Source organism: Micropterus dolomieu, linkage group LG09 (genome assembly GCF_021292245.1).
Source record: "Micropterus dolomieu isolate WLL.071019.BEF.003 ecotype Adirondacks linkage group LG09, ASM2129224v1, whole genome shotgun sequence".
Lineage (NCBI taxonomy): Eukaryota > Metazoa > Chordata > Actinopteri > Centrarchiformes > Centrarchidae > Micropterus > Micropterus dolomieu.
The window spans coordinates 7638601-7649464 of NC_060158.1; the positions used below are offsets into that span (position 1 = coordinate 7638601).

Here is a 10864-nt window from a genome sequence, read left to right on the forward strand (position 1 = left end):
GATGCATCCATTCATCCATTTAAAGTAGAGGTACATTCTGTGCCAAATTTAACAACAATTAATAAAGCAACTGTGGGTTTTACCGTAGGATGCTTGTCCAATGAAACTGGTCCGTAGGAGCCACCAGTCTCTTTGGTGTAACTGTCCTTGAAAAGAACCACAGCATTCTTCAGCGACCACAGGCCACAGAAAGCAGAGTTTTTCACTGGAGTCCCTATGAACTGGTGAGTGCAAGAAGATCAGAAAGAGATTAGAAAAATCTGTTGCTCTCCAAGGATTTGTTGGTATTTGAACTTAACATACAAGTGGTCATCACATTTGTACAAATACAAAAATTTTGTCCCCACTGACCTGATAGTTGTTATTTTCAAAGTTCTTGAAGTATTTCACATCAGTCCCTTCAGTGGTCAGGATCTCACTGGGACACTCGGCTTTCATCATGTCCTCCACAGCCGACTGAACCTGTTCACAATCACACAGACTGAATGTTAGTATTGTTTCTACAAAGCACAGGCTGCCACACAGGCAATTTCTTCAAAACGAGATAAATTTTAAACTCTAACTTTAAGAAATGAAGTGAAATTAAACATGATCTCAACACTTGTTTATGAAACTGTAAAGTTTGCAGGGTCACACATTTGCAAATTAAGCCTTTCAGATATCATCACAATTACACTGAGTCGAGAATAAAAAGGCTTGTAGATTCTGAATCTGAGAGAGAAAGAGAGACTTCCAGCAATTTTTTTTTTTTTTTTTACACAACAGACCTCTGACTCATTTGCATTGAAAGCGATGGGCTTTGTTGGGACTCCTCCCCAGAGCAGGGTGAAAGTCTTCATGTTGCTTCTTCCATTTGTAACCTCCGCAACAGAAACATTGGTGTCTGAGCCAAAAACCTCATAGTGCAGAGGTTTGAAATCCCCTGCAGTCAAAAAAAGAAAAATGATCAATTAATTGTTTGCACTTGGCTGCTAAAATAAATATAATGAACAGATAATACAGCTGAATCTGCAGGACTTTCATTTTAGGTTTTGAAGTCAGTTTGCACATGAATGAAGTGTAACAACCACACTCTTCACAAACTCATCAGAACCCAATGTTTCTGTCTCCTCATACCTCTGTCAGAATTGAATGTGACTGTGTAGTGAGACACTTGACTGTCGCCCTGTTTGGTGACCTGGACTGTGTCAGGTTTGATGGACCAGAGGTTGTTCAAGGCTGCGCCCACCTCATCTGCTGAGGCACTAACAGAGATCGGTCCTAGAGAAGAAAAAGACAAAGCTGGTATATGATAAACTGTAGTTACATTAGATCAGATCAAGAGGTTTAGTTTTTTTTTGTGGCTAAAATGCATGAAGTCATGGCATATTAAGATCATATATGTACAAGATACAAATAGAGCAAATAATTTGAAAGATAATAAAGATGCATCTGAGCTTCTATGCTCCCTTAGATTAGAGACACTGTCACGTTTAGGGATTTAGATTTTCTTTTGTGGCTGCTAAACTTGTATGCACTTTCGCAAGATACATATGCATACAAATGTCCAATGTGTTAAAGACATCACCAGTTGTTGCGTCTCCGTAGCCCAGGCTGAAGGTGCTCCCACAAATATTGCTGGCACAGCTGCTGCTGACAGTAACAGTCTGGACCTCTTTGACCCCGGTGATATTACTGGGCCAGGATTCAAAGGTTACCACCTGGATAACAGTGACAATAAGGAATGGTGAGGTACAGAAGCAAAAAAGAGGTGGGCACTGAACCAACATCTTCCCTCAACCCACTACATTGACTTCTACGTCACTTGGTGATTTACATTCTCTCAAATGACTTTTGACAAATCCTGGAGAACAGATCTGAGTTAAACAGAAGGTGAAGAGAACATTAGTGTTAGCAAAACTTATTTTATTCTAACAGCAAGAAAACATACTCCAAAGAAAGCTACATCCTTTGCTTAAAATCATTTAGAAAATGCAGTCCAGTGTGGCTGCATACTGTGACTACACACATCTCTACATCCAAAAAAGGGTACAAAGCTCCTCTCCTTTGGAACCAGGTTCCAGTTTGGGTTCAGGAGGCAGACACCATCATTATTATCATAATTAACAGTACTATAATTCAGTTCACAAGTTCACATCTCTGCTTACTTGTTCCTCATCGAACACATCATATTCAGCCACGATATTTTGAACCTCATTTACAGCATCGTCCGTCTGGTCTTCTGTAAAGGGACTCTCCTCTTGAAACAAGGCAAGGTTGACAGTAGCTTGACCGCCATAGTGTTGATGCAGAATTTCCAAGTAGTATCTGTAGAAAAAAACATTGTTTTTAAATTATTTTCAAAGGAAACTAGGTTCACAGCTATAATGAACAAGGTGCACTATGACAGGATATGACTAATTTTTTATTTGTTGTTTTGAAGAGCTAACAAGAACCATGTACTTACGGTTTTCCCTTCTCTAGAGCCAGAACTTTAGATGCAACTTTAACCTGAAGTGGAGGTTGTGAAAAAAATATGTTAAAAGCAAGAAAGATGAGGATTTTGAAAATGTTTTTACCACAAAATAATACACAGGCCTACCACATCTAAGTTTCTTAGGTTATCTTTAAATATTTCAAGTGAAACTTTGCATGCTTTATTTTGGTTTAGTACACTCAGACGATAACAGTGGGTGTGATTAATTCTGAACTTCACTGTCTGATCATACCATATCTTCTGGGCGGCTGGAGTTGCTGAGGTATAGATCACATTGGTAATCACAGTAAAGGTAAATAGTGTAGTTGGCGCTGGCTGGAGGGACAAAGAAGCCTCTATATCGTGAACTGGAATAATAAACTGCAACAGCAAAGACTTGAGGCATGGAGTCGATCCACTGAGTCCAGTATCCATTTGTGTTGGTTTTGTAGCTGCGAATGTCAGTCAGGTAACGTGGATTTGTGTTGTTCCACACCTCCATCTTCAAGCCTCTTCCACCTGGGTTTGCAAATAAATGGTGGTGTATAAAAATTAGAGCTGAAACTATTAGTTGACTAACAAGTCAGTGGACTACCAGAAAATTAAATGGCGACATATGGATGGTGATGGTGCAGTGGATAAGATGCATGCCTTTGGTGCGAGAGACCCAAGTTCAAGTCCCCATTGTGACACATCCACCAATGTGTCTTCTTTGACACACAGGAAATGATAAGAAATTGAATTTCTTTGGGTTTTGGACTGTTGGTTGCCCAGCAAATAAGACCTCTGAATACTCTGTTGTGCTTGTCTGACATTTTATAGACAAAGCTATTAATCGATCAATTGAAAAAATATCAGCAGAGTAGCTAATTGAATATTAAAATTTGTCAGTGGCATCTCTATTCAGAAATTATATGTCAACATATGTGTATAAAGTCTAACGTACTCTTACACAGTATACAGTAACAGTGAATTAATGTTCCCTCCAAAAGTATTGCAACGGTAAGGTTAATTCCTTTGTTTTTGTGGTTCACTGAAGATATTTGGGTTTAAGATCAAAAGATGAGACAAGAGTTCAGAATTTCAGCTTTCATTTCCTGGTATTCACATGTAGATGTGTTTAACAACTTAGGACATATCACTGTCTGTTTGAACCCACCCATTTTTCAAGTAAGCAAAACTAGTGGAACATGTGACTGACAGATGTTTCATGTTGCCCAGGTGTTGCCTTTTAGGTTGATTACCAAACCTATAAAGACTGCATTTCCTGTTAAAGAGGATAAACCAACATGAAGACCAGAGAGCTGTCTATGGGAGAAAAGCAAGCCATTGTCAAGCTGAGACAAGAAGGAAAATCGACCAGAGCCATTGGACAAACATTGGGCATAGCAAGCACAACAATTTGTGCTGAATGTCCTGAAAAAGAAAGAAACTACTGGTGTACTGAGCAACAACAGGTCAGCCAAGGAAAACAACAGTAGATGATGACAAAAATATCGTGAGAGCTGTGAAGAAAACCCCCAAAACATCAGTAAGTGACATCACCAGCGACCTCCACAGTGCAGGGTGAAGGTATCACAATCCACTGTTGGAAGAAGACTCGGAGAGCAGAAATATAGAGGCCAGACCACAAGATGCAAACCACTTATCAGCAGTAAGAACCGGAAGGCCAGATTGAAATTTGCAAAGAAGTACAGAGATGAGCCGTAAAAGTTCTGCAACACAATCTTATGGACTGATGAGACCAAGATTAATCTCTACCAAAGTGATGGAAAGGCCAAAGTGTGGAGAAAGAAAGGAACTGCTTATGATCCGAAGCATACAAGCTCATCTGTGAAGCATGGTGGAGGTAATGTCATGGCTTGGGCGTGCATGGCTGCTTCTGGAACAGGCTCATTAATATTTATTGTTGATGTAAATGATGATGGTAGCAGTAGAATGAATTCAGAAGTGTACAGAAACATTTTGTCTGCCAATTTACGGAGAAATACATTGAAACTAATAGGGAGGAAGTTTATCATGCAGCAGGACAATGACCCAAAGCACACTGCCAACAAAACAAAGTACTTCATCAGGGGAAAAAAGTGAAAGGTTTTAGACTGGCCAAGTCAATCACCTGACCTTAACCCAACAGAGCATGCACTTCACCTCCTTCAGAGGAGACTGAAAGGAGAAACGCCCCGAAACAAACAAGAACTGAAAGAAGCTGCTGTAAAAGCCTGGAATAGCATCAAAAATGAAGAATGCAACAGTTTGGTGATTTCGATGGGTCGCAGGTTTAAGGCAGTTATTGCAAGCAAGGGTTATGCCATCAAATATCAAATGTTATTTACATTAAGATTATTTGTTCCAATACTTGAAAAATGGGTGGGTTCAAACAAAGGGTGGTATGTCCTGAGTTGTTTAACACAACTAGATGTGAATACCAGGAAATGAAAGCTGAAATTCTGAACTCTTGTCTCATAATCATCTTTTGATATTAAACCCAAATGTCTTCAGTGAACAACGAAAACAAAGGAATTTGCCTTACCGTTGTAATACTTTTGGAGGGGACTGTATGGTAAATTCATGATTAAAGTACATTTTTGCTTCTTTTGCTAACAAAACTCAAAGCATTTGAAAAATAATTTTCAATCAGCCAAATGTTCTAATAATGAAACATTGGTGTTTTGAGTGCTGCGTACTTCAAATATCCTTGAATCACATGGGGAAACTCACAAGAACTTATAAAAAAAATCAACAAAGCAAGAAATTTGAGCAATTGGTCTGATTGTTTTGTATAAAGCAGCCAAGATGACTGTTAGAGTTCCATTTGTTTAATAACTAAAAATCCTTTCGCAAAAGGTTGTAGAAATCAAAAACCGATCTATATCTACTGTTGACGTCTGTTCTATGAGAGGTATTTTGTATGATGTATCATCAAACCGATGTTTCTCTACTGTTGACGTCTGTTCTATGAGAGGTATTTTGTATGATGTATCATCAAACCGATGTCTTCCTCTAGTGTTGACGTCTGTCTTATGAGCGGTATTTTTATGATGTATGATTAAAAATATGTATTTTGTCACAATCAGATAACAGATGATCTTGTTTCAGTCTGTGGTTAACAGTTCACTACACAGCATAGTCCCTGTCAACAATGTTGTTGACAAGTATGCTTAAAATTATTCCAGTGATCAGCATGCCAGCTGGTGTTAAAACACGTAAAACAAAACACACAAGAAAACAAGACAAGGGTGATGGATCCAGCTCAGGAAGCAAGTACAAGTTACAACTGAATTAACCTTCAAAACCTTTTATTAAAAAAATGGAATCAGCCTATCTAGCTACAAAACTGTCTGCAAGTTGTTCCAGGTTGCAGGGGCAGAGAATAAAAAGGCCTCTTTGCCCATTTCAGTGCGAGACTAAAGGACAGACGGTAAAAGGGGTGTAATTTGAGTGTAAACAATAGTTACTAGTTTTAGGTGAGATATACCCAAAAAGGTAAGAGGGGAGTAGACCAAGGATGGACTTATAAATAAATATGTAACAGAGAGTGAATCTGCGCAAGGCCAATGAAGGCCACTGAACTTCTGAAAAGAAGAAGAAGGAGGTGTGTTCTCACCGGGGTAGCCAGTCATGTTGTTGTTCATCTCCTGCATGGCAGTCCTGCACATAATCCTGTCATCAGACACACTTTGGATTTCACAAGGTAGACCTGAGGACAAATCAAGTGTCAAGTGAGTTAAGGTCCTATTCAAGCTCAAAATAACACAAATGCAAAACAGCACAGGATCCATGTGCAGGAATAGTTAACTGCAAAGTGAAAATGTACTCATTACTTGCTCACCTCCTTGTCAGCTAACTATGCTGAAACTTTGTATGCCTGAACTTTATATGACTTATGAAGAAGTGTTGAAAATGGAGTGATTTAAATGTCATGAAAAATATAGCTGCAAGCGGCAATGATCTGTCATTATTCTATGGGCCTGACTGAGTAGTGGATGAAATATGTAACCCACCTGCTGATTTAGTTTTTCCAAGTTTTAGGGGTTTTGCTGCACAAACACTTTTTAAGTAGAGAACAATAATAGGAAAACACAGGATCCAAGTACCACTGGTGAGAGTTAGATTATGTACACCTTCAAGATATTGAATATCACTGTGGACTCACCGTTGGACAGAACTGAAAACCCTTTGAAACACTTGATATCTGCCATCTTGATTTTAGTAGTGTTTGAACAAAGACTTGTTATGTTAACTGATTTAGGATATTCTGAAAAATATAGTGACTGTCTTCTGAATTGACCATAGGTTTTAGTGAGGCAAACTTTTGTCACATATCAGTAGATTTGCTGAAAGAAAATTAGCTCTCTATGATGTCCAGGTGATTTTCTTAGATTTTTTAAAGTTTGGAATGAGAAATGTCTAGAAATTTACATTTGTTGCAATTAGCCACACCCACTTTAAACAATCATCATTTTATGCATCAACTGAGTAGCGACCCAAGATCATACAAACCAAATTTTGTACGAATTATGAGGTATGAACCTTTGGGTCAAATGGCCCATGGAGTTTGCCTGCTTTTAATTAATTCCACCTTTTTATTACATCATTGTTGTTATTTGATATTTCTTATCCTTGGTTTTATATGTCAAAACAGTTTTTCCCATTTCTTTCCCTGTGTATCGTGTATCAACTGTGTGACTGATTTTTGCTGTTTCCCTTGTAAAACATTTTGAGCTGCAATTCCTGTAATAAGTTTATACTTATTCTTGTTATTATTTTTATTGTTGTACTGTGCATATTTTTCCTATTATGACACTACTTTTATGAGGTTTATGAGGTATATAAGCTCTGTGATCAGGTAGAAGTGGAAAGTGAAGCTGTTATTATGTCTCAAGAGTTTCACATTTTCATTAGATACCTCAAAAACTTAAATATTGTGGTGTACAGATGATGTTTAAAGTTTTCTTGCTTTAAAGCATAGATATAAAGGCAAGATGGACACGCTAATTAGTCTTTACAGTACTTTGGTTTCTCTAGTCGGTTAATACATGCTTTATCAGCAATATGCTATTTGAATTTCAGTGTAAACATTAAGTCTGAAAAATCTGGTTAGATCAATTATATGAATAGATATACTTTGACTTTGTGTGCTGTTGATCTAAGTTCATCATCATCATTGTCAAATTGTTTGTACAACACTACACACCTATACAGCTTTTTCATCTAAAAAACATAATGTACATATTATTTTATTCTTTTTTTATAATAATTTTCTAGCTTATTGTCAATTTTCTATTACTGCTTCTCAACTTAAAGTGCTTGTTTTGATCTTTTTTTAGTTTATTTATTTTACTTGTTACTTACTTCATACTAAGTTTATTGTTATGCACCAATGTACCTACAATGTAAACCTACTGGGCAATAAATTGTGATTACATATCAGATTTTATGATTGTGTCAATAAGAGCTCATTCAAGTGAGAGGGAGGCAGCCTGTACAATATACACACAGAGGTACAGACAGTAAAGGTAATGTTACAGTACATGTTTTACTTCCTGTAAAACATGTACTGTAACCTAAAGTTAAGAGCCAGTTAAACGACTCTTGAAGTCTAATGAAAGACAAGACCAGCTTGTTTTGTCATGGTCTGTTGCATTACTAAGCTTTCGAAAAAGTCTTTCCTCTACCGTGTAACCTCTCTATGGTGTTCTGTTGTTTGATGTGTCTAAAAGTATGCGCACATTCTGTTGTTTTGATTAGAAATTCTCACTACTGAGCGACTTGAGGGTTCACTAGAGTTTTGTTTTGTAGAGACGCACCACATTCTCAAACACTGTGAGAAAACAATATCAGCAAAGTTGTCATGGCATTAAAAACTACCCATAGCTGGGAAATGTAAGTTTCCAGTCTGATGGTGATAATTACCTCCAACAAGAACACGTGCTGGGTGATCGGTTTGGTCGAAGAAGCGGCCTTTGACAGTCAACAGGGTTCCACCCATGATGCTTCCCCTGGATGGGGAGACTCCTGTCACTTCTAAACAAAAGACATGACAAACATTCAAATGTAATAAGAACAGAAACTACAGAGAATAACTTAGAAATGCTACCACATTAATCGTGGACAAATGTCTTTCTGTTTAACGTACCTGCAAAGGTCTGAAACATGGAGAGCTTGCCCAAAGCTGAAACCCGGAACAGTTTCTTTTCTGCTAAACTCCTGATTTTAAAGAAAGGAATGAATAATATTGTAGTTGTTCATAAATTATAAACTTAAGCAATGTATGCAAATCTTAACCTGAAGTTAAAATGTAAAAAATACCAAAACTGGACTTAGCATGAAGTCAGTTACTTAAAAAAGTGAATTACCTTCCAAAATCATTATCAAGTATGTAAGTCAAGTTGTGATGACCTGTTGGAAAAGAACCATAATTATTAAAGGACTGTTTGTAAAGTTTCAAAATGCGGTTGATGATGAGTGATTGATATATACAGTATATTAAGAGAAGCTGTAATTGTGAACAAAACCATCTTACCAACATATGTCCCCGTCATTTTGCAGCTCATGTAACCCCAAACTGAGTATATATAGTCCAGTCGCAGGTTATATCTTTAGAAAAATTTACAAAAACTTTAAATACTGTACAAAATACCAAATCACTTTTTATTAGTATTTTATTTATATTAAATTTATTGTATTTGTTTAACATAAATCCATCACTCAAAACATTTCTTTGCAGCTGTGGGACATATCTGAACTTGACTCGATATGTTTATTGTCTATAATACATTTTGCTGTGTTTTAGCTGTGATTTCATTTCTAAATACAATCTAAATCTGAACAAGCTACTTACAGTTCATCTGACTCCGGTTTAAGCAGCTCACATGGCATCCCTCCCATGTAGGCTCTGCAATAAACAAGCAACATTTTAAAGTATACATTTTAATGTTTAAATGAAATTGGTAGATAATGACCAAGTAAATAAATCTCTTCTGTAACACACAGACTTACATTTTCTTAAAACAAGTGAAAACGTTTAAGTAGGTTGAGATAATTTCAGCTGTTTTCAATGAAAATGAACCTCTTTAAAGAATTAAAGTTTAAAGGGTCAGTCTGCTTTCTTTTATAGGGCATCGCCATACAGCAGTCAGGAATGTCCCTTATGTAAAAAAAAAAAATCATCTATGTTTTATTTTATTCTTTTACCTCAGAAATCTGACATTGTAACCATTGGAGTTCTTGTCAGTGTTGCTTCCATACACATCAGTGAAGATCATTCCTCGCAGTGTCACTAAGGTGCCTGCAGTGATTTTGAAACGGTGTAAATATAAAGTTGAAACTGCACTCATTAGAATCACTACATGCTGTCAAGTGTAAACGGTGTACCTGGGGGGCCACTGACTGGAGTCAGAGAGCTGATAGTTGGCGTGCGATAAGTGTAAGTCTGGGGAGAGTTACAGCAAGAATGGAAAAAAAACTGTTAAAATCCAAATGCTTGACTGCAGGATCAATTAACTTGTAAATTAAGGAGTCTGTGTTGCATTAGCTGCAAACTTACATAGATGCTGCATTGGTACGGTTTGTATGCGCCCCAGCATATATTGCTGTCCGGAATGGGAACACCGTCCACACTTACATGGACCACATACCAATCACTTGGCATGGCTCTGTGATAGACAAAGTTAATCAATTTAGATTATCGTATGCATGAAGACACATATACAGTGGGTACGGAAAGTATTCAGACCCCTTTAAATTTTTCACTCTTTGTTTCATTGCAGCCATTTTCCAAAAATCAAAAAAGTTCATTTTATTTCTCAGTAATGTACACTCAGCACCCCATCTTGACAGAAAAAAACAGAAATGTAGAAATTTTTGCAAATTTATTAAAAAAGAAAAACTGAAATATCCCATGGTCATAAGTATTCAGACCCTTTGCTGTGACACTCATATTTAACTCAGGTGCTGTCTATTTCTTCTGATCGTCCTTGAGATGGTTCTACACCTTCCTTTGAGTCCAGCTGTGTTTGATTATACTGATTGGACTTGATTAGGAAAGCCACACACCTGTCTATATAAGACCTTACAGCTCACAGTGCATGTCAGAGCAAATGAGAATCATGAGGTCAAAGGAACTGCCTGAAGAGCTCAGAGACAGAATTGTGGCAAGGCACAGATCTGGCCAAGGTTACAAAAAAATTTCTGCTGCACTTAAGGTTCCTAAGAGCACAGTGGCCTCCATAATCCTCAAATGGAAGACGTTTGGGACGACCAGAACCCTTCCTAGAGCTGGCCGTCCGGCCAAACTGAGCTATCGGGGGAGAAGAGCCTTGGTGAGAGAGGTAAAGAAGAACCCAAAGGTCACTGTGGCTGAGCTCCAGAGATGCAGTCGGGAGATGGGAGAAAGTTGTAGTAAGTCAA

The 10864-nt window shown here is 37.6% G+C and overlaps 1 protein-coding gene across 1 annotated transcript in view; it reads right to left on the reverse strand.

Annotated features, from left to right (window-relative positions):
* pkhd1l1.1 (PKHD1 like 1, tandem duplicate 1) overlaps positions 1 to 10864 on the reverse strand; it is a 70883-nt gene that overhangs the window by 45609 nt on the left and 14410 nt on the right. Inside the window, exons 19-33 of the mRNA XM_046059101.1 lie at positions 10002 to 10110; positions 9830 to 9887; positions 9650 to 9743; positions 9297 to 9350; positions 8592 to 8662; positions 8369 to 8479; positions 6060 to 6152; positions 2709 to 2974; positions 2447 to 2490; positions 2148 to 2307; positions 1568 to 1700; positions 1117 to 1260; positions 768 to 922; positions 352 to 462; positions 84 to 221 (exon numbers count right to left, since the gene is read on the reverse strand). Coding sequence (XP_045915057.1) covers positions 84 to 221; positions 352 to 462; positions 768 to 922; positions 1117 to 1260; positions 1568 to 1700; positions 2148 to 2307; positions 2447 to 2490; positions 2709 to 2974; positions 6060 to 6152; positions 8369 to 8479; positions 8592 to 8662; positions 9297 to 9350; positions 9650 to 9743; positions 9830 to 9887; positions 10002 to 10110 — 1741 coding nt within the window. The remainder of the gene's footprint in view (positions 1 to 83; positions 222 to 351; positions 463 to 767; positions 923 to 1116; positions 1261 to 1567; positions 1701 to 2147; positions 2308 to 2446; positions 2491 to 2708; positions 2975 to 6059; positions 6153 to 8368; positions 8480 to 8591; positions 8663 to 9296; positions 9351 to 9649; positions 9744 to 9829; positions 9888 to 10001; positions 10111 to 10864) is intronic.